At 48.1% G+C, this 26,368-nt stretch overlaps 1 protein-coding gene across 2 annotated transcripts in view; it reads right to left on the bottom strand.

Moving 5' to 3' along the window:
• Positions 1-3,944: 3,944 nt before the first annotated feature.
• NCAPH (non-SMC condensin I complex subunit H) overlaps positions 3,945-26,368 on the bottom strand; it is a 49,260-nt gene continuing 26,836 nt past the window's right edge. Inside the window, exons 11-18 of one of the 2 annotated variants that reach the window (XM_040414484.1) lie at positions 25,848-25,951; positions 10,720-10,842; positions 10,511-10,618; positions 8,602-8,733; positions 8,416-8,524; positions 6,387-6,471; positions 6,215-6,290; positions 3,945-4,203 (exon numbers count right to left, since the gene is read on the bottom strand). In XM_040414484.1, coding sequence (XP_040270418.1) covers positions 4,144-4,203; positions 6,215-6,290; positions 6,387-6,471; positions 8,416-8,524; positions 8,602-8,733; positions 10,511-10,618; positions 10,720-10,842; positions 25,848-25,951 — 797 coding nt within the window. In that variant the 3' untranslated portion in view covers positions 3,945-4,143. Of the gene's footprint in view, positions 4,204-6,214; positions 6,291-6,386; positions 6,474-8,415; positions 8,525-8,601; positions 8,734-10,510; positions 10,619-10,719; positions 10,843-25,847; positions 25,952-26,368 lie in introns of those variants that run through there. The other variant, XR_005775641.1, reaches the window with a different exon arrangement.

The raw sequence follows: 26,368 nt of genomic DNA, 5'->3' as shown, positions 1-26,368 counted from the left end.
TGTGGAAGATAGCGAAAAACTACCATTCGAATGGATAGCAGAATAGCCAATGAGGACACCACCTTAGGGAGAAAGGAAGGGACCGGACGCAGAACCACCTTATCCTGATGAAACACTAAGAAAAGGGATCTGCAAGAGAGCGCAGCAAGTTCAGAAACTCTGCAAATAGAATTAATCGCAACAAGAAAGGCGACCTTAAACGAGACAAAGGAAAGAGAAATATCCTTAAAGGCTCAAAGGGAGAGACCTGAAGAGCGTCCAGAACAATGTTCAAGTCCCACGGTTCCACAGGAGGACGAAAAGGCGGAACGCGGTGAGCGACCCCCTGCAGAAAGGTTCTCACTTGGCAGCGAGAAGCCAGGGGTTTCCGGAAAAGAACAGATAGGGCCGAAATCTGACCCTTGAGAGAGGCCAGCCGAAGGCCCTTGTCAAGGCCCGCCTGGAGGAAAGACAAGACTCTGGGAATAGAAAGGTAGAGGGTGAAACTGAGCAGCCTCACACCAGGAAAAATAAAAGTCTTCCAGGTACGATGATAAATTCTGGAAGACTGGGGATTGCGTGCGTGGAGCATAGTCTGAATAACAGACTCCGAGAGACTGCAGAACCTCAGTACCGCGGCCTCAACAGCCACGCCGTTAAACGCAGCCGATGTAAACTCGGGTGGAGTAGTGGACCTTGGGAAAGGAGGTCGGGACGTAGAGGGAGACGCCACGGCGCGTCTGCGAGTGGGAACAGAAGATCCGCGTACCATGCTCGGCAAAGCCAGTCCGGGGCCACCAGAATCACCGGAACCCGGGCTGACTTCAGGCGCTTGAGAACCCTGGGAAGGAGCGGAATGGGAGGAAAGAGGTACAAGAGACTGAACTGGGACCAAGAAAGGCCCAGAGCATCCGAGGCCAGCGCCTGAGGGTCCAGGGACCTCGCGAAGTATCGCAGTACCTTGTGGTTGAGAGGGGAGGCGAAAAGGTCTATGTGCAGCGTGCCCCAACGCTGACAGAGTCGAAGAAACAACTCTGGGTGAAGGGACCACTCGCCCGGGTCGGGGCTTTGGCAACTGAGTGAGTCTGCTGCCTAATTGTCAACCCCGGGAATGTGGACTGCGGAGAGGACCGGAACAAAGGACTCCGCCCACCGAAGTATGCGTGAGGCCTCTTCCATGACCCTCACACTTCTGGTGCCCCCCTGATGATTTAGGTACGCCACCGCAGTGAAGTTGTCCATCTGGATTCGGACCGGAAGACCGGAGAGAAGGTGTGTCCAATGAGAGAGAGCCAGAAAAATCGCCCTGAGCTCCAGAATATTGATGTGCAGGGAGGATTCCGCTGCTGACCACAGGCCCTGAGCAGAGAGGGGCCCGAAGACTGCTCCCCACCCAGTCAGGCTGGCATCCGTGGAGATCACCCACCAACAAGGGGGAAGAAAGGACTTGCCCAGAGATAGGATGCGAGGTAGAAGCCACAAGCACAACTCCTTGTGGACGAGATGGGGAAGACGAACCAGATGGTCAAGGCCCAGCTGCACAGGATCGCCAGCTGAAGAGGCCTGGAGTGGAATTGCCTCGAAAGAGGCAACCATCCGGCCCAAAACCCACATGCACGTCCAAAGAGGTAGAGGGGACGGCTTGCGAAGGCAAACCACTGCATCTTGGAGATCCACCACTTTGTCCTGGGGAAGGAACACTCGACAGAGGCGAGTGTCTATGGTCATGCCCAGGAAATCCATTCTCTGGCGGGGAACCAGGGAGGACTTGGGATAGTTGACCAGCCACCCGAACTGAGACAGGACAGACAGGGTGATACAGAGAACCCACCGCAAAGCAAAGGAACCGCTAATGGGCCATGGCAATGGGAATATGGAGGTATGTGTCCTGTATGTCGATGGACAACAAAAAATTCACCCTCCTCCCAATCACCGACCTGAGCAAGTCCATGCGGAAGTGCCAGGTATGAACAAGGCCTTCAGATCCAGGATAGGGTGGAGGGAGCCGTCCTTCTTGGGGACCGTAAAAAGATTTGAATAAAATCCCTGGAAGCGTTCCGAATCGGGGACTGGAATGATCACTCCGAGGGATTGAAGGGAATGAATGGCCCGGAAAAAAAATCTGCCGCCTTTGCGGGAGACTTGGGGGGACATGACATGAAAAACCGACCCGAAGGAAGAGTGGAAAACTCTATCCTGTAACCGGAGGAGACAATCTCCAGGACCCATGCGTCGTCCACGCTTGCACGCCACAACTCCCGAAAGTCGAGCAAGCGGCCCCCCAGGCTATGAGCTGAGCGCTGCGATTGGCCAGCGCTACAGCATAGGAGGAGACCGCGGCAGGTTCCACCTGGGTGGAGCCTAACTATGAAGATACCGGAGGCTCTACCGGGCGAACGGAGCGGCGCCCAGGTATAACAGTAAGTGCAGGGGGATCCCTGGGCGCCGCTCTACACGTCTGTATAGTTAGTTTAGATGCTTTATTCTGGTGAAAGGTCCTCTTTAAAGGCGTTGTCTCATCTCAGATGATAGTCTGATAGGTGCGGGTCCCTGCACCTATATCGAGAAGAGAGACTCAAAAGTGGTGGAGGGCGCACTGTGCATAAGTAGCCCTCCCTCATTCATTTTCTATGGGGCCACCAAAAATAGCTGAGCGATGGCTCGGCTACTTCCGCCGGGCCCATTGAAGTAGGATAGGCAGCCAGTCATGCGTGGTGCCCTCCCATTCACTTCTATGGGGAGAGCGCTTGGTGGTGGCAGGACCAGAGTCCTCCAGCCACCACTTTCGGGCTCCATTTCCTATATAGGTGCGGGTCCCAGTGGTGGACCCATTCATTTTTATGGGGCTGCAACAGTGTGCTATCCGCATCCGTAGTTCCATTCCACGGCTCCGCTAAAAAGATAGAGCATGTCCTATTTTTGTCTGCAATTGCGGACATGAATAGGCATTTTCTATGGTAGCGGTGGCCAAGTGAATGTAGCCTTAAGGGAATGGCTACACAGGTCACACGACGTGTCACAGCCAGGATAGCAGTACAGCAGTGATCCCGTAGTCATGAATAGGATTGCTGCGCGAGTTACAAAAAAAAAAAATCAGCATCCATTACTACTCTACTCCTACTCTGCTATCCTGGCCGTGACAAGTCATGTGATCAGTGTTGCAGGGCCCTAAAGGCAACCTGTCATCATGAAAATGTGAATTAATCTGCAGGCAGCATGTTATGGAGCAAGGGGAGCTGAGCAGATATATAGTTTTATAAGAAAAGATTCTGTAAAACTTGTAATTTATTTATTTATATTCCTGCTCGTTCTGGGCTTTGAAGTGATTGACAGCCTTCCCTCTGTGTATACAGAGAGCTGTCAATCACTGATAGGACTGCCTCCTTCACTTCAAAGTCCAGAATGCCCCAGATTTCACCCTATGCATTGAATTCTGTACTGACTTACATAAATCCCACAGATTTTCTATTAAAAAAAAGGAATTGCTATGTATGCAGTTTCCTAATATTGGTTGAATAGGGTGGAGTTAAATTTCCCCGTTTTAATTCATGAATAGGTGTTCCTTCTACAAGCAAATACAGGAAATGAGAACTCTTCACGATCAGGTAATCAAAAAATGACAACGGTTGGATGCCGAACATAGGATGGATTCAGAGCAGTGGCAGGAGCGTCTACGTCTTAGTAGAGGTACAGGGTCATATAAAACTTTTGGTGAACAGTTCCAGAAATTCTATAGGTCCTTCTGATGACACATGCTGTTGTGTTCCCTTCAGAACCTCGACACAGAATTTGCCTCCAGGCAGCAGCGGATCACAGGGACTGGAAAGCAGAAGTACAAAAGCTCGGACAGGTGCACTTCCTGGTTCTCCCCTTCTTGACAGCAGCGAACCCAAACTATGAGGAAAAACTCATCCCATTCAGTTCCCTCTTGTAAATGTTTTGTCGGTGTCATATTAAGGACTGGATTTTAGTTGACAAGTTTTATTTTTGCTTTCTTTTTTTTTTATATATGTAGAGGAAAAGAATAAAAAATGTAAAAATGTCACATAAATACATTATTTACAGAGGTGTCTCTGCCGTCCACTGGGAATGGAACGATCCTGAAACATTTACTTTTCATAGTCGTATGGCTGATTCTTGTACGAGGTCAGTGAGTACGGGAGGTCATTCTCCTTGCATTATTATCACATCTGACAAATCATCCACTTCTTGCAGCTTTAAATTCTAGAAAAGAGAAAAACACAAAAAAATAAATAAAAAAAACCTGAGGATTGTGGATCCCAACAGGTCAAGCACAACAAGCTGCAACCAAATAATCAGACCTCACAAAGAGGCCTTGTCACCTGTCCAGACATGTCCGTTTTACTATATAATTGTAATCCCCATGAAGTAAGTATTTGCTAATACTGGTCAAGCTGACAGGGGAATATTAATTCAAGCAAATAAAGGTTATTCTTTGCATCATTAAAATACAATACAATTTTCCAGTACATACAGCCATGTACACTTTCAGTATTAACTTCTTCCAGGGAAAAGTGTACATGGCTCATTACAGGACACAGCTGTACTGTGTTGCACCTGCTTCCATCGCATGACCATGACAGATTAGCACCCAATAGGTCAGGGATGAGCAACCTCCGGTTCTCCAGCTCTTCTGAAACTACAACTCCCACAATCCTCCTTTCACTTCTATGGAAGATACTAGACCAGCTGTGTAAGTATGCATGCTGGGCGTTTTAGTTCCACAGCAGGTGGTGTGCCAAAGGTTGCTCATCCCTGCAATAGAGGGACACAATCAAATTTTCTACTGAAATACAGCAAGCAGATATCTTGAAAATATAAAAAGCCTGTCAGAATGATCAACCCTATTAAACCAGGCCGTTGGCCTGTGAGTGAAGCCGCGGTACCTCCACTTCTGGGCGGACATTGTGGAGTCTTCACACACAGGAGAGAAGGGCAGATGCTGGATTCTTCGTAGGTAAGACAAGGCCGCAAGTTAAATGGGTTGTATAATCTCAGACATTGGGGGCATATAGCTAGGTATGCCCCCAATGTCTGATAAGTGCAGGTCCCATATCTTTAGAACAGAGACCTCAAAGTGAAGGAGTGCGCAGCTGCTCTCCATTCATCTCCAAGAATGCCAAAAATAGCAAAGCATTGCAGTTGGCAATTTTTGGTAGTCCCAATGAAATGAATGGTAGCGGCCAACACTCCATTCACTTCTATCAGGCTGATTTAATAGTCAGCAGTCTCACAGAAATGAATGGAAGGCGGCATCTTTTTGCAGGCTCTGTTCTAGCGATATGCCCCCAATGTCTGAGATCTAACTGCCCCTTTAAGTATTCTCTTGAAGTGTGCTGTATGTTATTAAGGATGCACTCATTTTTATGCTATTTTACATACATTACTTACTCATCACCAGTATTCTAGCAGTGTAATTTGTTACACCCCACCACAGTTACATCCATACATTTTGAACATTTTCATTATGGGAACCTAGTCATGTGTGTTCTTAAGTCTGACTCCTTGCTCTAATGTGTAAACAGGAACTCAGTCTCTCCGCTGTGGCCGACTTCCTGTGAACTACAGGAAGATCACCACCAATCAAATCCCTCCTGGCAGCTCTTAAGCCCTTCCACTCTCCATGTCCCTCTATATATCCCTGTATTCTGTTGAAGACATAATGTCTTACCTATCTAAAGTAGTAAGGGTGGAGATATATAGCAGAGAAGTGTATACAGTGATTGGCTGCAGTTATATAAACCTCCTGACTCACACTGCCTGTCTGTACTATCTGTGTGTGCTGACTCACCAATGTAGTTCTATGGGATGTAGCTTCACACTGGACTCCCTGCTTCCTGCATGTAAGCGCTGACAGGGGAGAGAGATAGGACAGGGCAGAGAGGGTAGACAGGTTCAAAATGTATCACATGGAGACCCTGCAGTGAGGGGTGGCAGATGTGTCACTAATCTGTCATGGCTGCCATTACACAGAGCAGTGCAGTGCAGTGAGGGTCTCTGCAAAGCCAGACATGATGGGAAACCATATCTAAGGGGAGAAGGAATCAAGATGACTGACCAGCCACAAATAACACATCAAATAAAACAGGTATACACAACACACAAGACTCTCTATCTCATTCTTTAATGATGTCCTATTCTGCACTATATAAGCAAAGAAAAGGAAATCCTAGTTTGCTTCTTTAAACTTTAGTGTGGTCTTCTGCTTACTCACCTTTTCATTAGCAAGATGCAACAGGCAAGCAAAGGCCAAAGGAACAGAGAGGTTCTGTGCCATTGTGGTAGGTAACCTAAGGGTCACAAGCAAACAAATGATTGTCAAGGAAAAACACATACAGGTATAACTGGCAAATAAAAAATTTCTGTCTTGTTCTTTTCCTCCATACCTCTTCTGAAGATCACTTGTGATGTTACTGAAAACTTTCTCATCCTTCACAACTGCAGCTTCTGTTTCGTTCTTAGATGGCAGCTAAAATTGGACACAAATAATTAGCTGTCTACTACGGCTGCACGATATTGGAAATTTTGTGCGATTGCTATTAGGGCCCTAAAAATTGCGATAACGATATGCAATATTTTAAGGGAATTGTGCTAGAGGTCTATTTGCTGTGGACGGCACGGTTATGGGGGCATCTGTGGATGGCACGGTTATGGGGGCATCTGTGGACGGCACGGTTATGGGGGCATCTGTGGACGGCACGGTTATGGGGGCATCTGTGGACGGCACGGTTATGGGGGCATCTGTGGACGGCACGGTTATGGGGGCATCTGTGGACGGCACGGTTATGGGGGCATCTGTGGACGGCACGGTTATGGGGGCATCTGTGGACGGCACGGTTATGGGGGCATCTGTGGACGGCACGGTTATGGGGGCATCTGTGGACGGCACTGCTATGGGGGGGGGAGGTTTCTGTGGATGACACTGCTATGGGGGGGGGGGAATTTGTGGATGACACTGCTATGGGGGGGAGAATCTGTGGATGACACTGCTATTGGGGGGGGGGGGGGGGGAATCTGTGGATGACACTGCTATTGGGGGGGGGGGGGGGGGGAGAGAATCGGGATCTGTGGATGAAACTGCTATTGTTAAAATATAATAATTATGTGTAATCCAGCTGTATTGCTTACAGCTAAGTTCCGTAGCAGAGAGGAGAGAGGCCGGTGCGTCACGCGACCGCGTCGCCTGCTTCATTCATAAAGTGGGCGGCGCAGGTGCATGACTTAGTGAGTGACGTGCCGCCCGCCCTCCTCCTCCCTGCTATGGAACTTAGCTGTAAGTAATACAGATGGATTACACATAATTAAACAATGCAGGTTAGATAAGATTATACAACCGTGAGCGGGGCCGGTACATTAGACTGTCATCCATAATCCAGATGCCAGACCCTCCTCCCTCTGATACACCCGCCGACCGTGCTGTGCGGGGGGTGTATCATTGTAGGTAATCACAGCATTTTTGGGTCGGACAAATCGCCATATCGCAATCGATTATCGCGATACGATTGCTTTGGCAATATATCGTGCAGGCCTACTGTCTACAAAACAACGGTACAGTCATAAAATGTGTGAGTCTGGGTTCACATCATGTTTGGACTCCATGTGACTAATGTGACAATCATTAGGCCATCGTATAGCTTTTGGAAAGTGTTTGGCTGGTAAATGAATACATTTAACTCATCTGTGGTGAAAGGTGTAGTCAACTCTATTTTTAAAAGGAGTCAATGCTAGCGGAATACAGCTAAATAGGTGTACAATGGCATATGTCTGCAGAAAGATGTTTATCAAACTGAACATCAGGTAAATCTAGAGAACATATACAGTAATTGGAAAGAGTAATGTTCTTTGAAAATTCTGTTTACTTCTAGTGCCTGCTGTTCCTTTATTATTCCTGCTAGAAGTTATGAATGAATTGCTAGCAGTCTGCAGTAAGGGTACAGAGGAGTGGTAACCAGTTGGGGGTGTGTACCTGTAGTCTGAAAATGGAAGCACTGATTGGATAGAGATCTTTGCAGGTACACACCCCCAAGTTGTTACCACCCCCTTTGTACCCTTACTAAAGGCTAATAGCAAATCATTCATAACTTCTATTACATGGGGGAATGCATGAAGCTAATAAAACAGACATATCAGGAGTGGTGACAGGTCCTCTTTAAATAGATTCGCTACCACGAAGCACTTATCCTGAAATTCGGATTTGCTCAACACTAGTGTTAACCCTCAGCGTGGACTAGCCTAGGAAGTAGAACGAAATGTTGTCGTCAAGTTCAGTGCAGTCCGCAGTATAAACCGTGAAAAGCTAAATTCTCTAATACAATGATTTAGAAAAGTGAATGTGTTGCAAAGTCCTGCACAATAATCGTTTCTCCTTGTGAAACTGAAGATGTTCTCTAAGAATACCCATTCAAGGCCTGCTTACCTCATCTTTTTGTGGGTCACTGGTCAGTAGCCCCCACATACTTGTTTTCAGGTGCTTCATATCCATCTTTTTGGCTGTTTTAGCATAATTTATTTCTATCTTGTTTACCTGCAAGAAAAGGTGGAAATGGTAGAACAGAACAACCTCATTCCTTCCTGCTCTCATTACTGAATTAAGCTTCTCACCTTCTGCGGCTCTGCAATAAGGTTATGTTCACCATCTAGACTTAACCTGTTGTCCTCTGTCCCATTGCACACAGTAAATTCATCTCTGGCTCCCATGAATGGTCCATCATCATCATAGTCATCATCATCAGCCTATTTAATGAAGAAGTGGGACGAACACTCAATGAAGAGATATTTTCCTGACTACAATGATTAAATGATAACTTGTAAGTAAATCCTAAAAGGTGGACAGACTACTCCAGAGCCCCCAAATCCCTAAATTTTCCAGTGCTGCCACTCAGTTCCTTACATCTAGCTATATTACAGTTACATCACTACCTCACAGCAAGGACCTGAGCGGCAGTTCAGGAAATCTCGAGGGATTAAAAGATTTGGGGACACTGTGGGACTTGTTATAATTCGCATAACCTCTTTTACACTAAAAAGCCAACCCCTTGATGTTTCCAACTAGGACTTAAAAAAAGGATCTTAGGGACCTCCAGTGTGTAATGTCAACACTCACTGCACTGTCTGCGAATAAACAGGAATCATTGTGGTGAGGAAGTCTTCCTCTTGCACAGGACCGTATGCCCTCCACGATATACGGTCCGTGAGCGGACCATATGTCCCGGAGCGGCATTGATCGTGCGCACGGGGCTATTGTCCAGCACTCATATGATCTTAGGAGTGCAGGACAATAGTCCCGCAGGTGGCCCAACGTGCACAGCATCATTGTAATCTATGATGCTGTGCGCACGACCAATGCCACCCCGGGACATATGTCCCGCTCACGGACCGTATGTCTCGGAGGGCATACGGTCATGTGCAAGAGGCCTAAGCAGACAAATTAAATTTCCCCTTTTAACCACTTTGCCACCAGTGCCGTACATGTGCAGCGCTGGTGGGGTCTTTAAACATGGTGCCCGCTTGAGAGTGCAGCGGGCGCCATAGCAGTCGGGTCTCTGCTGTTTCAAACAGCAAAGAACTGCAGCTAAAGTCCATGACCGGAAATAATGCTGATCACGGACATTAAAGCCTTTAGATTCCGTGTTCAAATTTGATCACGGCATGTAAACGGTGAAGAACTCGGAAGCCCGCTCTTCCCAGTTAAGAGGTGATTAGTTATTTAAAATCACCCCCTTATTTCGTTAGAATAAAAAATACATAAATAAAAAACAACATCATGGGCATCAGTGTGTCCGAAAAACCCTGTACTATTAAAATACAAAAAAATAAAAAATTCCAATACGGCGAATGCCGTAACAGAAAAAAGTATCAAAATGGCTGCGGAACAGAATTGCGGACCCATTCATTCCTAAGGGGCAGCACGATGTGCTGCCCGGGCATTCCCGAGTCCGCAATTCCGTTCCTGAAAAAAATAGAACATGTCCTATTCTTGTCCGCAATTGCAGACAAGAATAGGCATATTCTATAGTGCCAGCGATGTGCGGTCCGCAAATTGCCGCTGTCCGTGTTTTGCGGATCCGTGGCTCCGCAAAACACGTTGCGGACGTGTGAATGGAGCCTAAAACCTATACATATGTGGTTTCCTTGTAATCGTGCTGACCCAGAGAATGAAGGGCACAGGTCAGTTTTGCCACATAGAGAACGCCTTAAGGGGCAACCTGTAATTTTTTTCCCCCAATTCCACCCCATTTTGAATTTCTTTACCGCTTCCCACTACATTGTATACCACATTAAAAGGTGGGATTAGAAAGTACCACTTATCCCACAAAAAACAAACACACACTCATATGAATATGTGAACGGAAAAATAAAAGATATGGCTCCACAGAGAGAGTGAAAAAAGATGAAAACGCAAAAACCAAAAAAAAAAACCTCCGGTATCCGAAGGGTTAAGGTGCAATTTAGTTGCAGGGTCAACTATCATAGCTCTATAAAAGAAACATCTACACAATTAAACGCTCACCTGCAAGGCTGGGCAGTAGTTTGAGGTATCATTGGGGTTGTTATAATCATATTCTCGGATATCATCTTCTTGCTCAGAAACAGGATTCCTAGGAGTCACTTTTTTGATCTGTGATGAGGGGGAAGGGGAGGGGAGAAAAACCCAGAAACCAGTTAACGGGCGCACAACGTCTCCTAGAAAAGAGGCAGCATAAGAGACTGAAGTCTTACCCTATCTGCAGGTCTCAAGTTTAACTTTGCAATATTGTCTGGATCGTAGTGGAAATCAGCTGGCAGCGTGGTGGACTTTTTGTTCTGGTTCTCCAGCGTTGACTTTGCTAGTGTCGTAGCTGCCTATTTAAAGAACAAAAATTATTAACAGGGGCAGCCTCTACTTCAGGTAACCACAAAATAAGACTAGGGCTTAACCGATTACGATTGAATCGAGTAATTCGACACAAAAAAATCCCTGATGCAAATTTTTTGCATCGAGTATATATTTGTGTCATGTGACCACGGAGCGGGTGTGAAACGCTTGCAATTACTTACCAGTCCGTGATCACCCGCCGGCCCGTACCGAAGCTGCACTGGATCCTGCCACATTGTCAGGTCATAGTGCGCGCTTACGTGCACTATGACCCAACGGTGTGTGACGTCAGGATCCAAGTGCAGCGTGCGGAGAAGAAGAGTAAGGAGCTGTGGAGCGGCGCCCCTACAGGAAAGGTAAGTTTTATTTCACTGCCGCTGGGGACATGGAGGAGCTGATCTGATGGCACTAGGGGGCAATGAAGGGGGCTGATCTGGCACTGGGAGAGTAGGGGACATGGAGGGGGCTGATATGATGGCACTGGGAGAGTAGGGGACTGATCTGATGGCACTGGGAGAGTAGGGGACATAGAGGGAGCTGATCTGATGGCACTGGAGGACATGGAGGGGGCTGATCTGATGGCACTGGAGGACATGGAGGGGGCTGATCTGATGGCACTGCGGGAGTTTGGGACATAGCAATGGATGGCATAAAGGGGCTGATGGCACTGGGGGAGTGGAGCTGAAGGAACTGGGGTGGGGGAGAGCTGAAGGCACTGGGGGAACGGAGCTGATAGCACTGGGGGAACTGATGCACTTGGGCTGATTGCACGGGGGGGGGGGGGGGGGAATGAAGGGTGTTGGGGACTGATGTTAGGGGGTCTTATGAGTTTTTATAAAAGGAAAACAGTCTATTAATTCATTTTTTCTTATTAGATTACTCGATCATAAAAAATAAAATCGCTAGAATACTCGATTACTGAAATAATAGTTTACTGCAGCCCTAAATAAGACCCAAAATGTATATGCTCCCTTCCTTTGTAAGAAGCTAGACACAAAAGATCCTTGAGATCACAGCTGACTTTTTTCCCCTCTGGATAGATCATCAGTATCTGACCGGTAGAGGTCTAACACCCAGGGCCTCCACCAATCAGCTGTTTGAGAAGGCAGCACAGCTCTGTACATTGTTTGGCAGCTGTGCTTGAGGTTGTAGCCCAGTCCCATTTACTTTAACAGGGCTGAACTGCACCTACAGTATGTCATGTGACCGATGAACGTGACGTCACATGGCCTAGGAAAAGCTGGAGATGCCCGTGGCGCTACGGTGAGTGCTGGTCCCTTCCCAAACAGCTGACTTACCGCTCCACAGGAGACGATGTATCGTGTAAAGAACAGGAAGCCGCGCTCCCATAGTTTCCTCCTGTTCAAACAGCTTGTCAGTGGGGGTGCCAGGTGTCGCACCCCTGCCAATCGGATATTGATTACCTATCCTGAGTATAGGTCATCAATATATATGGCAGGACAACACCTTTAAGTAATAGTAACCACCCCAGTTTTCAACATGCGGATGTAGCTGAACTATAAAACGAATGCTGAGCAGAAGCGGCAAAATAAGTTACTGGATTTTACACATTAATTTTTACGGGTTAGTGATTCTCTGTGTGAAAGTAATAAACTACCAGGAGCTGGAAATAGTGTGTGTGTGGAGTATAATGTGAAGAGGACATGGTACTTTCAGTATGTATAACTGATTTCCACCCCGACAGGGAATTCTCGATTCTCTGCATAGACGGCCTAAAGTGTAGGAGAACACAAAGGGAGGTAATTGTTCTACACTACTGGGGTCATTTATCAAACTGGTGTAAAGTACAATTGGTTTCGCTGCCCATTGCAACCCATCAGATTCCACCTTTAATTTTTGACAGCTGCTTTGGGAAATGAAAGGTGGAATCTGATTGGTTGCTATGGGTAACTAAGCCAGTTTTACTTGATTTTCATTGACAAATGACCCCATATATGTTTCTATTATGAAATAATTTTTATATACTCAATTCAAAATCTAAATAGAGGAACATTATATATTTTGAGATGTTTTCCTAATTACAGACCCAGATTACATCATAAAATAGCTCTAGCACGATATGTTACTAGAAAAAGGACAGTTGCCAGAATGGGGATAATTAGCTGATCGCAGAGGGACCGACCTTTGGGACGCCCACTGATGCAGAGAATGGTTGTCCTTTCCCACCATTCTGATAAAGCAACAGGCCAAGCATGCGTCCTGCCGCTCCAGTCATTCCTTAAGGGACTTAGTTTAGTATAGCGCTCATATGGGGGAACCGGACCCCCTGTGCTCAGATAGTTCCTTAATCATCTACCTGCTCGCTCCCAGGATTCAGGGAAGCACAGTAGGAAATGGAACCTGTTTGGATGTTTTAATGCCAAAAACGAGCAATGCCTGGCTGAGTCATTTGATTTCATTACAGACTCTTCAATAAAGGGGACTACAGCCTCAGCGAGGACAAGGAAACATTTCTGGAAATGGAAGAACAGGAGCAAGGCTTATGTTGTTCCACTGGATGCTGCTCCTGAAACAGCAGACAACAACTGACCTGGAACAAACTGAGGTGGATCTGAAGAAGTGGTCCCCCTCAGGAAGAGATTATATAAAGATTACAATCACACAAAGTTTCTTGGAATTTTTTTCCCGTTAAAAATGTCTGGATCAGTGAAAATTCATCTGCAAGTCCCAAAATACAAGACCTTTGGGAGCCAAGTAAGTAAGGAGAACCTCAACGACCTCAAAACATTGGTCCAGTAATAGTAATTTAAGTCACTGTGACAACACAGGTACAAAAGAAGAGACCACCTCTGTGACATCATCCCTGTGTCACAGGAAAAAATAACCAACCACCACCAGCAGAAACACTAAGGCCTCTTTCAGACGGGCATTGCGGGAAGAGGTGCGGGTGCGTTACAGGAACACCCGCAATTTTTCTGCGCGAGTACAAAAGATTGTAATGCGTTTTGCACTCACGTGAGAAAAATCGCACATGCTTGGTACCCAAACCCGAACTTCTTCACAGAAGTTCGGGCTTGTGTAAGATTGTATTATTTCCCCTTATAACATGGTAATACAGAATGCATAGTAAAATAGCGCTGGAGGGGTTAAAAAAATAATAATTATTTAACTAACCTTAACCACCTCAGCCCCTATAGCTTAAACACCCTTAATGACCAGACCACTATTTACACTTCTGCACTACACTACTTTCACGGTTTATTGCTCGGTCATGCAACTTACCACCCAAATGAATTTTACCTCCTTTTCTTCTCACTAATAGAGCTTTCATTTGGTGGTATTTCATTGCTGCTGACATTTTTACTTTTGTTATTAATCGAAATTTAACGAAATTTTTGCAAAAAAAATGACATTTTTCACTTTCAGTTGTAATTATTATTATTTTTTTAACTACATTTCTATATAAATTTTTCTCAAAATTTATTGTTCTACATGTCTTTGATAAAAAAAAAATGCTTTGGGTAAAAGTTATAGCGTTTACAAACTATGGTTAAAAAAAAAGTGAATTTCCGCTTTTTGAAGCAGCTCTGACTTTCTGAGCACCTGTCATGTTTCCTGAGGTTCTACAATGCCCAGACAGTAAAAACACCCCACAAATGACCCCATTTCGGAAAGTAGACACCCTAAGGTATTCGCTGATGGACATAGTGAGATCATAGAACTTTTTATTTTTTGTCACAAGTTAGCGGAAAATTATTTTATTTTTATTTATTTTTTCCTTACAAAAAGTCTCATATTCCACTAACTTGTGACAAAAAATAAAAACTTCCATATACTCACTATGCCCATCAAGAAATACCTTGGGGTGTCTTCTTTCCAAAATGGGGTCACTTGTGGGGTAGTTATACTGCCCTGGCATTTTAGGGGCCCTAATGCGTGAGAAAAAGTCTGGAATCCAAATGTGTAAAAAATGCCCTGTAAAATCCTAAAAGGAGATTTTTGTGAAACTCACCTGTAAAATCTTTTTCTCGTCTTTTCCATTGGGGGACACAGACCATGGGTATAGCTTAGAGATATTACTAGGAGGGACACTATGCAAAAAAAGAAGCTCCTCCTCGGGCTATACCCCCAGGCACCTCCAGGAGAACTTCAGTCGTTGCAAAAGCAGTAGGAGAAGGAGAACGGAAATAAAACACAATGGAAACCATCACACCGCACACCATAAGGCGAAAACCATAAAAAAAGGGGCGGGAGCTGTGTCCCCCAATGGAAAAGACGAGAAAAAGATTTTACAGGTGAGTTTCACAAAAATCTCCTTTTCTCGTTCATTCCATTGGGGGACACAGACCATGGGACGTCCCAAAGTAGTCCATGGGGTGGGAACAAGAAACAAACCCAACACCGCCTGGAATAAACGTCCCGCAGTTAAACAGGAACCACAGCCTGCAATACCCTGCGCCCAAAAACAGCATCAGCCGAGGCCAGAGAGTGTAGCTGATAAAACTTTGTGAAAGTATGTAAAGACGACCAAGTGGCCGCCTTACACAACTGGGAAACGGATGCGCGATTGCGTCTAGCCCAGGAAGCTCCCACTGCCCTTGTGGAGTGAGCAGTAATCCGTGACGGCGGAACCTGGCCACGAGCGCGATAGGCCGCAGCAATAGCGGAACGGATCCACCGCGCCACGGTGACCTTGGAAGCCGCCAGGCCCTTACGAGACCCTTCAGGAATCACAAAGAGAGAGTCTGAACGCCGGAAGGAGGCAGTAGCCCCCAGGTACACCTTCAGAGCCTTGACGACGTCCAGAGAGTGGAGAGCGCATTCCTTGGGGTTCGCCGGAGAAGGACAAAAAGAGGGCAGGACAAGATCTTCGTTAAGGTGGAAGGGAGAAACCACCTTGGGCAAAAAAGAAGGCACCGGTCTGAGCACCACCTTATCCTGGTGAAAGACCAGAAAAGGTTCTCGGCAGGAAAGTGCGGCCAGCTCCGAAACTCGCCTGATGGAGGTTATGGCCACCAGAAAAACTACCTTCCAGGTGAGTAAAACCAGAGAGATCTCCCTCAGAGGCTCAAAAGGCGCCGACTGAAGGGCGCGCAGAACCAAGTTGAGATCCCAGGGGGGCAAGGGAGGCACATACGGGGGAACAGAATGCGCCACCCCCTGCAGGAAGGTTTTCACAGGTCTCAAAAAGGCAATGGACTTCTGAAAAAAGATAGCCAAGGCAGAAACCTGACCCTTCAAAGAACTGAGCGACAGACCCATGTCAAGGCCGGATTGGAGAAAGGACAGCACCACTGGGACAGAGAAACGTAGGGGCGGGTAGCCCGACTTCTCACAAAAAACCAGGAAGGCCTTCCAGGTGCGGTAATAGACCCGTGACGAAGCCGGCTTCCGAGCCCTGATCATGGTTCTCACCACCGCATCAGAGAAGCCTCTCTTCCTTAGGATGGAGGTCTCAACAGCCACGCCGTTAAACGCAGCTGCCGTGAATTCTGGTGGAAGAGTGGCCCCTGAGACAGGAGATCCTCTCTGTCGGGTAGCGGCCACGGAACGTCGACCAACATACGAGCGACGCTGGAGAACCAGGCGCGGCGAGGCCAATCCGGGGCGACGAGAATGGTTGGTATCCCCTCCGCCTCTATCTTGCGCAGCACCTTCGGCAACAGAGGAATCGGAGGGAAGACGTAAAGGAGGCTGAACCGCTGCCATGGAGCTACCAGCGCGTCTACCCCGTCCGCCCGCGGGTCTCGAGCTCGGGCCAGATACACCGGCACCTTGTGGTTGAGCCGGGAAGCCATCAAATCTACGTCCGGACGGCCCCATCGGTTGCAGATGTCCTCGAAAACCTCCGGATGGAGAGACCATTCTCCCGGATCCACCCTGGTGCGACTCAGAAAATCCGCAGTCCAATTGTCGACTCCCGGAATATACACTGCCGACAATACTGGAACATGCGACTCCGCCCATAAGAGGATCCTCGCTACTTCCCGCATTACTGCCCGACTGCGGGTCCCGCCCTGATGGTTGACATAAGCCACAGCCGTGGCATTGTCCGACTGAACACGCACCGGGCGAGTTGCAAGGAGAGGAGTCCAGTGGGAGAGGGAGTGGAAAATCGCCCTTAGTTCCAAGACGTTTATCGGGAGACGGGACTCCTCCGTCGACCAGACACCCTGAACTGTGAGGTTCCGGAGAACACCTCCCCAACCGATGAGGCTGGCGTCGGTGGTGACTACCGTCCAGGAGAACGGAAGGAAGGACCTTCCTGACGATAGGTTGAGGGAAGACTGCCACCAAGGGAGAGAAGCTCGAACTTGCCGGGACAGAAGAACAGGAGTGTCTAGACCCCGAGGGCTCTTGTTCCAGAGGGCAAGGATCATTTGTTGTAGCGGACGAGTGTGAAATTGGGCGTACGGAATCGCCTCGAAAGAGGAGACCATAAGGCCCAGCACCCGCATGCACTCCCGAATGGTGGGATGTGGAGAGCGTAGAAGAAACACCACTGCCAGTCGAATCTGGGAAACTTTGGAATCCGGAAGAAACACCCGAGAAATCGAGGTGTCCAAGATCATCCCCAGGAACGAGAGTCTCTGGGAGGGGAGAAGAGAGGATTTGGGAAGATTGATCAGCCACCCGAACCGTTCCAGGGATTGAACGGTGATTCGGATGCTGTCCTCGGCCTGTGGAAGAGACGGAGCTTTTATCAAGATGTCGTCTAGGTATGGTAACAAAGAGATGCCCCTGGTGCGAAGAAGCGCCATGAGAGGCGCCAGAATCTTCGTAAAAACTCGAAGGGCGGTCGCCAACCCAAAAGGTAGGGCGACGAACTGGTAATGACGCCCCCCTATGGCAAAGCGCAGAAAACGATGGTGGGACTCTGCAATAGGGACGTGCAAGTAGGCGTCTTGAATGTCCACAGACGCGAGGAATTCTCCTGGACTCAGAGAAGCAATAACGGAGCGAAGGGTCTCCATGCGAAACTTCCGCACCCGTAGAAACTTGTTGAGAAGTTTTAGATCCAAGATCGGACGCACTGACCCCTCCTTCTTTGGAACAACGAACAGGTTTGAGTAAAAACCTGTCCCTTGCTCTTCTGGGGGAACGGGGGAAATGACACCACGGTCCAGAAGAGAGGAGACCGCAAAAAAGAGATCCGAGGCCTTGGCCGGATCCCCCGGAACGCGAGAAGGGAAAAAACGTACCGGCGGACTGGACGCGAACTCCAACTTGTAACCGGACGTCACCACTTCCAGAGCCCAGGCGTCCAGAACGTGAGCCCTCCAAACTTGTTGAAAGGAGAGCAGACGTCCCCCCACCACGAGGGGTGGGGGCACCCCTTCATGCGGAGGGTTGCTTGGGAGCAGGAGGACGGGCTGACTGCGCCCGAGGCCGCCAAGAAGGCTGGGGCTTGAAGAAAGGCTTCTTGCGGGAGTCCTGGGACCCCCCTGCCGATGAGGACGACGGCGTCCTGGCAGTGGAGAAGCGACGAAAGGACTGGCCCCGGAAACCTGAAGGCCGAGACCGAAAGGGACGCTTGGTCCTGGGCTGAGGTAGATGAGTGCTCTTGCCCCCAGTTGCGGCCGAAATAAATTCATCTAGTTGAGCCCCAAAGAGCCTGGACCCTTCAAAGGGAAGGTTAGCGAGTGAACGCTTAGATGAGGCATCAGCATCCCACACCTTCAGCCAGACCTCCCTGCGCTGAATGACAGAGAGGGCCGAAATACGGGCAAAGAGGGAGCCGATGTCCATTGAAGCCTCACAGAGATATTTGGAAGCTTGAGACATCTGAATGATAAAATCCAGAGTATCTGCAGAGGCGTCCTGCTCTGACAGATCCTGGTGGTGGCGCTGCAACCACATTGTAAGGGCTCTGGCGACCCAAGCTGCCGCGAAGGCCGGTCGCAGGGAAGCGCCCGCCAGGGAGAAGATAGACTTGGAAAGTGAATCCAAACGTCTGTCCACCGCATCCTGCAGAGAGGAACCGTCTAGGACGGGAAGGGCCGTGTTCTTGGCTAACCTGGCCACCGGAGGATCTACCTTAGGGGAAGAAGTCCACTTTTCCACTGTGTCAGCTGGAAAAGGATACAGTGTATCCATACGCTTGGTGGCCGAAAACTTTTGATTAGGACGATCCCAAGCTTTTGATATGACCGCAGTGAATTCCTCATGAATAGGGAACACAGCGGACTCCTGCTTCTTAGGTGGAAAAAGGGAGAACTCCCGACTAGTGGAGGGAGGAGAATCCCCTTGTATATTAAAAGTGTCACGGACGGCTGCCACCAACTCGGTTACCATGGTGGAAAGCTTAGGCAGGGTTTCCCGCTCCGTGACTTCGTCCGATCCGGACAATTCCCCTTCGGATTTGCGCTCCCTGCGGGGGGGAGAGTCAACCGGGCATGCCTCAAGGCGAGGGGGAGAAGCGGAGTCATCCGAGGAGGAATGCTGCCGCTCACGCTGCCTTTTAGAAGTCAGACGCCCTCTGTGAGAGTCACTGAGAGGAGATGGAGTGGTGGCTGCCACAGGGGTAGTAGCCGCCATGCGCTCCATGAAGGACATGGCTGCCTTGGCAACTAAGGCCAGATCAGCTGCCGCATTAGACATGGCGGAGGCCCAGGCGGGTACCGCTGGTTCCGCAGGGGCAGAGGGCGGACCGGCCTGAGCAAGAGAAGGAGGCTGATCCTGTATAGGAGCAGGGCATGAGTCACAAGAACCAGTGACAGAAAAAGGCCTAAGGCATATCTTACATGACTCCAGTGGAGCCTGAGAGGGAGCCTTGGAAGGCTTAGGGGCCCCAGGTTTAGGCATGATGGATTCCAATGTAAATCAGATTTCCTACCAGGTTGCCAGAAAAAAACTACCTTCCAGGTGTGCAATTCCTACCACCCAGGCAAACAGCAGAAGTCTCCGGTCACTGAGGAGCTGCACGGCCACAATCCAGCAGAGTCTCTGGGACCGGCCTGAGCAAGTAAGGAGAAAACAGGCCGGACGCCGAAGCTCCGCCCCCTTGAGCCCGTCATTGCGGCGCGAAAAAAGCGCGCGCGCGATTCAAACTACACCCCATAGCCGTACGGCGCGGCGGGGGTTACTGAATGACGGAGCGGTCCGGCGGGGAGCTGCAGAGAGCGCAGCGGCCGCAGTCTAAAGGAACAGAAATAATCATATGCAGAGGCGTCCTGTCTCTGCCGATCTTAAGCTGCCGTTTGAGCTGTAGGTAGGTAGGAAAAATGAAGATAGGGAATCATCAGCCCTACCCGGAAGGCCCCCTCCCCTAGGAAAAAATGCCCCCAGCAGGTCCTTTTCCAGCTCACCCAGGCGGCCTCAGAGTGCCAGACAAACGACATGAAGATAGGGGGGAGGGAAGAGAGAGAAGGGAGATTGAAGCCGGCAATACTTATCTGCTCAGCATGCTCCCTCGATGTCCAGACCAGCAGGGAGTCACCTCTTCAGACATCTGACTCCAAGGGAGGGCAGTGCTCTGGGGAGGGTAGGCAGCAGGTGTCCCAGCAGCTGGTGGGATGCCAGAGCTTACATGTCGAGCCTGGATCCACTTTTCTTCTGTGGGGGAATGGGAGGTAGCCAGGAACCTTCAGAAGACCGTGGCAGACACTCCACAGGGGCCAGGAAAGCGCAATGCTGACCTGCGTCTTCATCTGAAAACAGAAAATAACAAACAGGAGAAGAGTAAGAGTCAACCTCCTTGGACGGACACTAAGCAAAGACTGAAGTTCTCCTGGAGGTGCCTGGGGGTATAGCCCGAGGAGGAGGAGCTTCTTTTTTTGCATAGTGTCCCTCCTAGTAATATCTCTAAGCTATACCCATGGTCTGTGTCCCCCAATGGAATGAACGAGAAAAGTACTCATTAGAATTTGGGCCCCTTTGCCCACCTGGCTGCAAAAAAGTGTCACATGTGGTATCGCCATACTCAGGAGAAGTAGGGCAATGTGTTTTGGGGTTTATTTTTACATATACCCATGCTGGGTGAGAGAAATATCTCTCTAAAAATCAACTTTTCCCATTTCCGTCGATCCGTAAAACACATACGGACGTCTGAATGGAGCCTTACAGGGGGGTGATCAGGGATTCTAATATGGGGTGATCAGGGGTTAATAAGTGACGGGGGGGGGGGGGGGTGTAGTGTAGTGGTGTTTGGTGCTACTTATTACAGAGCTGCCTGTGTCCTCTGGTGGTCGATCCAAGCAAAAGGGACCACCAGAGGACCAGGTAGCAGGTATATTAGACGCTGTTATTAAAACAGCGTCTAATATACCTTTTAAGGGTTTAAAAAAAAAAAAAAAAAAAACGCATCTACAGCCTGCCAGCGAACGATCGCCGCTGGCAGGCTGTAGATCAGCTAGTTTACCTCCGGTGCCTGTGTGCGCGCGTTCACAGGAAATCTCGCGTCTCGTGAGAGGACGCGCCGGCGCGTCCACCCAGAATAACAGGGCCGCCGCAAAGACGCAGTCCTGCGTACGGCGGTCCTGTAGTGGTTAATCCACTTGCTCGCGCAGCCCGGCATCTCCTTCTGTCTCCTTTGCTGAACAGGACCTGTGGTGACGGATCACGTGATGACCGGAGTGACGTCACCACAGGTCCTGTTCAGCAAAGGAGACAGAAGGAGATGCCGGGCTGCGCGAGCAAGTGGATTAAGGCGAGTTAAATTATTATTATTAATATTTTGTAACCCCTCAAGCCCTATTGTACTATGCATTCTGTATTCAGAATGCTATTATTTTCCCTTATAACCATGTTATAAGGGAAAATAATAATGATCAGGTCTCTATCCCGATCGTCTCCTAGCAACCGTGCGTGAAAATCGCACCGCATGCGCACTTGCTTGCGGAGGCTTGCGATTTTCACGCAACCCCATTCACTTCTATGGGGCCTGTGTTTCGTGAAAAACGCTGAATATAGAGCATGCTGCTATTTTCACGCAACGCTGATGTGTGAAAATCACCGCTCATGTGAACCACCCCATAGAAGTGAATGAGTCGGTATTCAGTGCAGGGGCAATGCGTTCAACTCATGCATCGCATCCGCGCGGAATACTCGCCCGTGTGAAAGGGGCCTAACACTTACAGAAGGCTCCATTCACACATCCGCAATTCCATTCCACATTTTGCGGAACGGAATTGCGGATCCATACATTTCTACGACGCGCAGCCCCGATCTGGAATTTCGGAGCCGCACTTCCGGGTCCGCAAATCCGATCCTGAAAAAAATAGAACATGTCCGCAATAGCAGAGAAGAATAGGAATATTCTCTTAGTGTCGGCAAAGTGCGGTGCGCAAAATGCGGAACGCACATTGCCGCTGTCCGTGTTTTCGCAAAACACACACGGATGTGTGAATGGACCCGAACTCTGCGTCTCTAAGCCGCTGCCAATAATCTGAAGTTGCCTCAACGCCGTCAGAGAAGCTGAAATTTATGAGAGCGTGGCAGGAGAACAATATCTAGAACTGATGAGACGCCAGTGACAACATCAGCCAACCTAACCCTGTGTCCATTAATATCTGAGGACCTAAATTTCATCCTAAACGGTCCTTTCATACAAAATGGAAGAAAAAAAACCACCACCACCTGACCAGGTCTTCCGTCATATTGCTTGTCTCTCATGAATGTGCTTTAATCTGGTATAAAATTCTTCCTTTGAGGTAGTTCCACCTGCCCCACTATCTTTCCCATACTAAAAGCTGAATAGGAACAAAGTTTTGTGGGTATGTCCACACAGTATGCACCTTAACAACCCATGTGATTGACATGATTTGCTGCAGATTTGCACTGGATTTCATGCTGTGCATTGACAAGATGGATGTAGATGAGGTTTCTTACAATCTCATCCACATCAATGTTGTGGTAGGGAGTGCAGCTGTGGGTTCTGGGGTCTCTCCTGTTTATTTTGCAAATTGCTCACACTTCTAAAGGTTGTGTTGCAGGAACAGATATATACATTGCTCAAAAAAATAAAGGGAACACTTAAACACCACAAATGTAACTCCAAGTCAATCACACTTCTGTGAAATCAAACTGTCCACTTAGGAAGCAACACTGAGTGACAATCAATTTCACATGCTGTTGTGCAAATGGGATAGACAACAGATGGAAATTATAGGCAATTAGCAAGACACCCCCAATAAAGGAGTGATTCTGCAGGTGGTGAACACAGACCACTTCTCAGTTCCTATGCTTCCTGGCTGATGTTTTGGTCACTTTTGAATGCTGGCGGTGCTTTCACTCTAGTGGTAGCATGAGACGGAGTCTACAACCCACACAAGTGGCTCAGGTAGTGCAGCTTATCCAGGATGGCACATCAATGCGAGCTGTGGCAAGAAGGTTTGCTGTGTCTGTCAGCATAGTGTCCAGAGCATGGAGGCGCTACCAGGAGACAGGCCAGTACATCAGGAGACGTGGAGGAGGCCGTAGGAGGGCAACAACCGAGCAGCAGGACCGCTACCTCCGCCTTTGTGCAAGGAGGAACAGGAGGAGCACTGCCAGAGCCCTGCAAAATGACCTCCAGCAGGCCACAAATGTGCATGTGTCTGCTCAAACGGTCAGAAACAGACTCCATGAGGGTGATATGAGGGGCCCAACGACCACAGGTGGGGGTTGTGCTTACAGCCCAACACCGTGCAGATTGGCAAATCGCCACTGGCGCCCTGTGCTCTTCACAGATGAAAGCAGGTTCACACTGAGCACATGTGACAGAGTCTGGAGACGCCGTGGAGAACGTTCTGCTGCCTGCAACATCCTCCAGCATGACCGGTTTGGCATTGGGTCAGTAATGGTGTGGGGGAGAATTTCTTTGGAGGGCCGCACAGCCCTCCATGTGATCGCCAGAGGTAGCCTGACTGCCATTAGGTACCGAGATGAGATCCTCAGACCCCTTGTGAGACCATATGCTGGTGCGGTTGGCCCTGGGTTCCTCCTAATGCAAGACAATGCTAGACCTCATGTGGCTGGAGTGTGTCAGCAGTTCCTGCAAGAAGAAGGCATTGATGCTATGGACTGGCCCGCCCGTTCCCCAGACCTGAATCCAATTGAGCACATCTGGGACATCATGTCTCGCTCTATCCAACGTCACGTTGCACCACAGACTGTCCAGGAGTTGGCAGATGCTTTAGTCCAGGTCTGGGAGGAGATCCCTCAGGAGACCGTCCGCCACCTCATCAGGAGCATGCACAGGCGTTGTAGGGAGGTCATACAGGCACAGGGAGGCCACACACACTGAGCCTCATTTTGACTTGTTTTAAGGACATTACATCAAAGTTGGATCAGCCTGTAGTGTGTTTTTCCACTTTAATTTTGAGTGTGACTCCAAATCCAGACCTCCAACGGTTGAAAAATTTGATTTCCATTTTTTTATTTTTGTGTGATTTTGTTGTCACATTCAACTATGTAAAGAACAAAGTATTTCAGAAGAATATTTAATTAACTCAGATCTAGGATGTGTTATTTTTGTGTTCCCTTTATTTTTTTGAGCAGTGTACATAGGGGTGGGCGATATAAACGATACAGTCCTGATCAAAAGTTTAAGACCAAATCATATTTAGCTTGGCTGGATCTTAACAAGGTTCCAAGTAGAGCTTCAACATGCAACAAGAAGAAATGAGAGCGAGACAAAACATTTTTTGAGCATTTAATTTAATGAAAACAATGAATAAACTGAAACAGGCTGTTTTTCAGCTGATCAAAAGTTTAGGACTACATGCCTTTAAAAGGCCAAATCTGTGCAAAGATGTGGATTCATTGTCATTTTCTGTCAGGTAGTCACACATTGTGATGGCAAAAGCAAAAAAAACTCTCCCTTTTTGAACATGGTCGGGTTGTTGAACCTCAATCAGACGGCATCTGAGACTGAAGGGCTTCAAAAACTAAAAAAAACTTCTTCAAAGACCTCGCCTCCTTGAACGCTACAGAACTGCTCGTTTGGACTTTGCAAGAGAGCACCAAACATGGGACATTCAAAAGGTGGAAGAAAGTTTTATTCTCCGATGAGAATTTTTTTTAACCTTGATGGTCCTGATGGTTTCCAACGTTACTGGCATGACAAGCAGATCCCACCTGAGATGTTTTCTATGCGCCACAGTGGAGGGGGCGCCATAATGGTTTGCTTTTTCCTTCAGTGGAACAATTGAGCTTCAGGAAGTGCAGGGGCGTCAAACGGCCGCTGGCTATGTCCAGATGTTGCAGAGAGCATTCCTCATGACTGAGGGCCCTCGTCTGTGTGGTAACGACTGAGTTTTTCAGCAGGACAACGCTACAGTACACAATGCCAGCAGGACAAGGGACTTCTTCCAGGGGAATAACATCACTCTTTTGGCCCATCCTGCGTGTTCCTCTGATCTAAATCCAATTGAGAACCTTTGGGGATGGATGGCAAGGGAAGTTTACAAAAATGGACAACATTTCCAGACAGTAGATGGCCTTCGTGCGGCCGTCTTCACCACTTGGAGAAATGTTCCCACTCACCTCATAGAAACGCTTGCATCAAGCATGCCGAAACAAATTTTGGAAGTGAGAAACAATAACGGCAGAGCTACTCATTACTGAGTTCATGTTTGGAAGTTGGATTTTGTTTTTTTTTTTTGTTTTTTGGGAGGTGTGGTCCTAAACTTTTGATCAGCTGAAAAACAGCCCGTTTCAGTTTATTCGTTGTTTTCATTAAATTGAATGCTCAAAAAAGTTTTGTCTCACTCCCATTTCTTCTTGTTGCATGTTGAAGCTCCACTTGGAACCTTGTTAAGATCCAGCCATGCTAAATATGATTTTTTTGCCATTTTTCCAGTGGTCTTAAACTTTTGATCAGGACTGTACGATATTATCGACATAAATTTGGGCAACAATATAGATTTTAAGCCATATCGCCCAGCCCTATATATACGTACCACATATCTCATACTATTTTATGCACAAGTTAAAACTCTATCCTCCGATTTTTAAAAGGTGCGATTTCTTCCTTAAAATTAACATTTATAATTGGGCCAATGACAATAATATTTTTGAAAGAAAAAAAAAAAAAAAAAAGAGAACTTACCCTAGTCTTACGAAAATGAACCTCAAAATCAATATCCTCTTCAAAGTCGAGCACAAAGACTTTCTTAGCCTTCTTGATTTTCTGCTTGTCACCAGCAGACTCAACTGGATAAGGTAAAATGGAGACAGAAGTTACTGGCAAAGTTCTTGTCTTTTGTCTATTCACTTTATGAAGCTGCTGGGGCTGAGCTCCAACTAGGCTATTTGACCGATGTATGCTGACATCAAAAGGCACATACATATACATACACTACAGAGGACAGTATACTGCTACAGATGGATCTGGATAGATTGGAGGCTTGGACAGAGAAGTGGCAGATAAAGTTTAAAAGGGTTGTCCGGGTTCAGAGTTGGGTACCCCCATTTTCACCCAGGCAGTCCCGCCGACTTGAGCATGAACTGCTCCGATGCTCTCCTTTGCCCTGCGCTAAATCGTGCAGGGCAAAGGAATTTTCTGGAGTTCCGGTGACGAACCGGGCTCTATAGGGCTGCCAGGCGGAGGCTTCCGCCCAGCAGTGATAC

This window comes from Bufo bufo, chromosome 1 (genome assembly GCF_905171765.1).
Source record: "Bufo bufo chromosome 1, aBufBuf1.1, whole genome shotgun sequence".
Taxonomy (NCBI): Eukaryota; Metazoa; Chordata; class Amphibia; order Anura; family Bufonidae; genus Bufo; species Bufo bufo.
The sequence above is the reverse complement of the archived record's forward strand: the minus strand, read 5'-3'. Positions and strand labels throughout refer to the sequence as shown.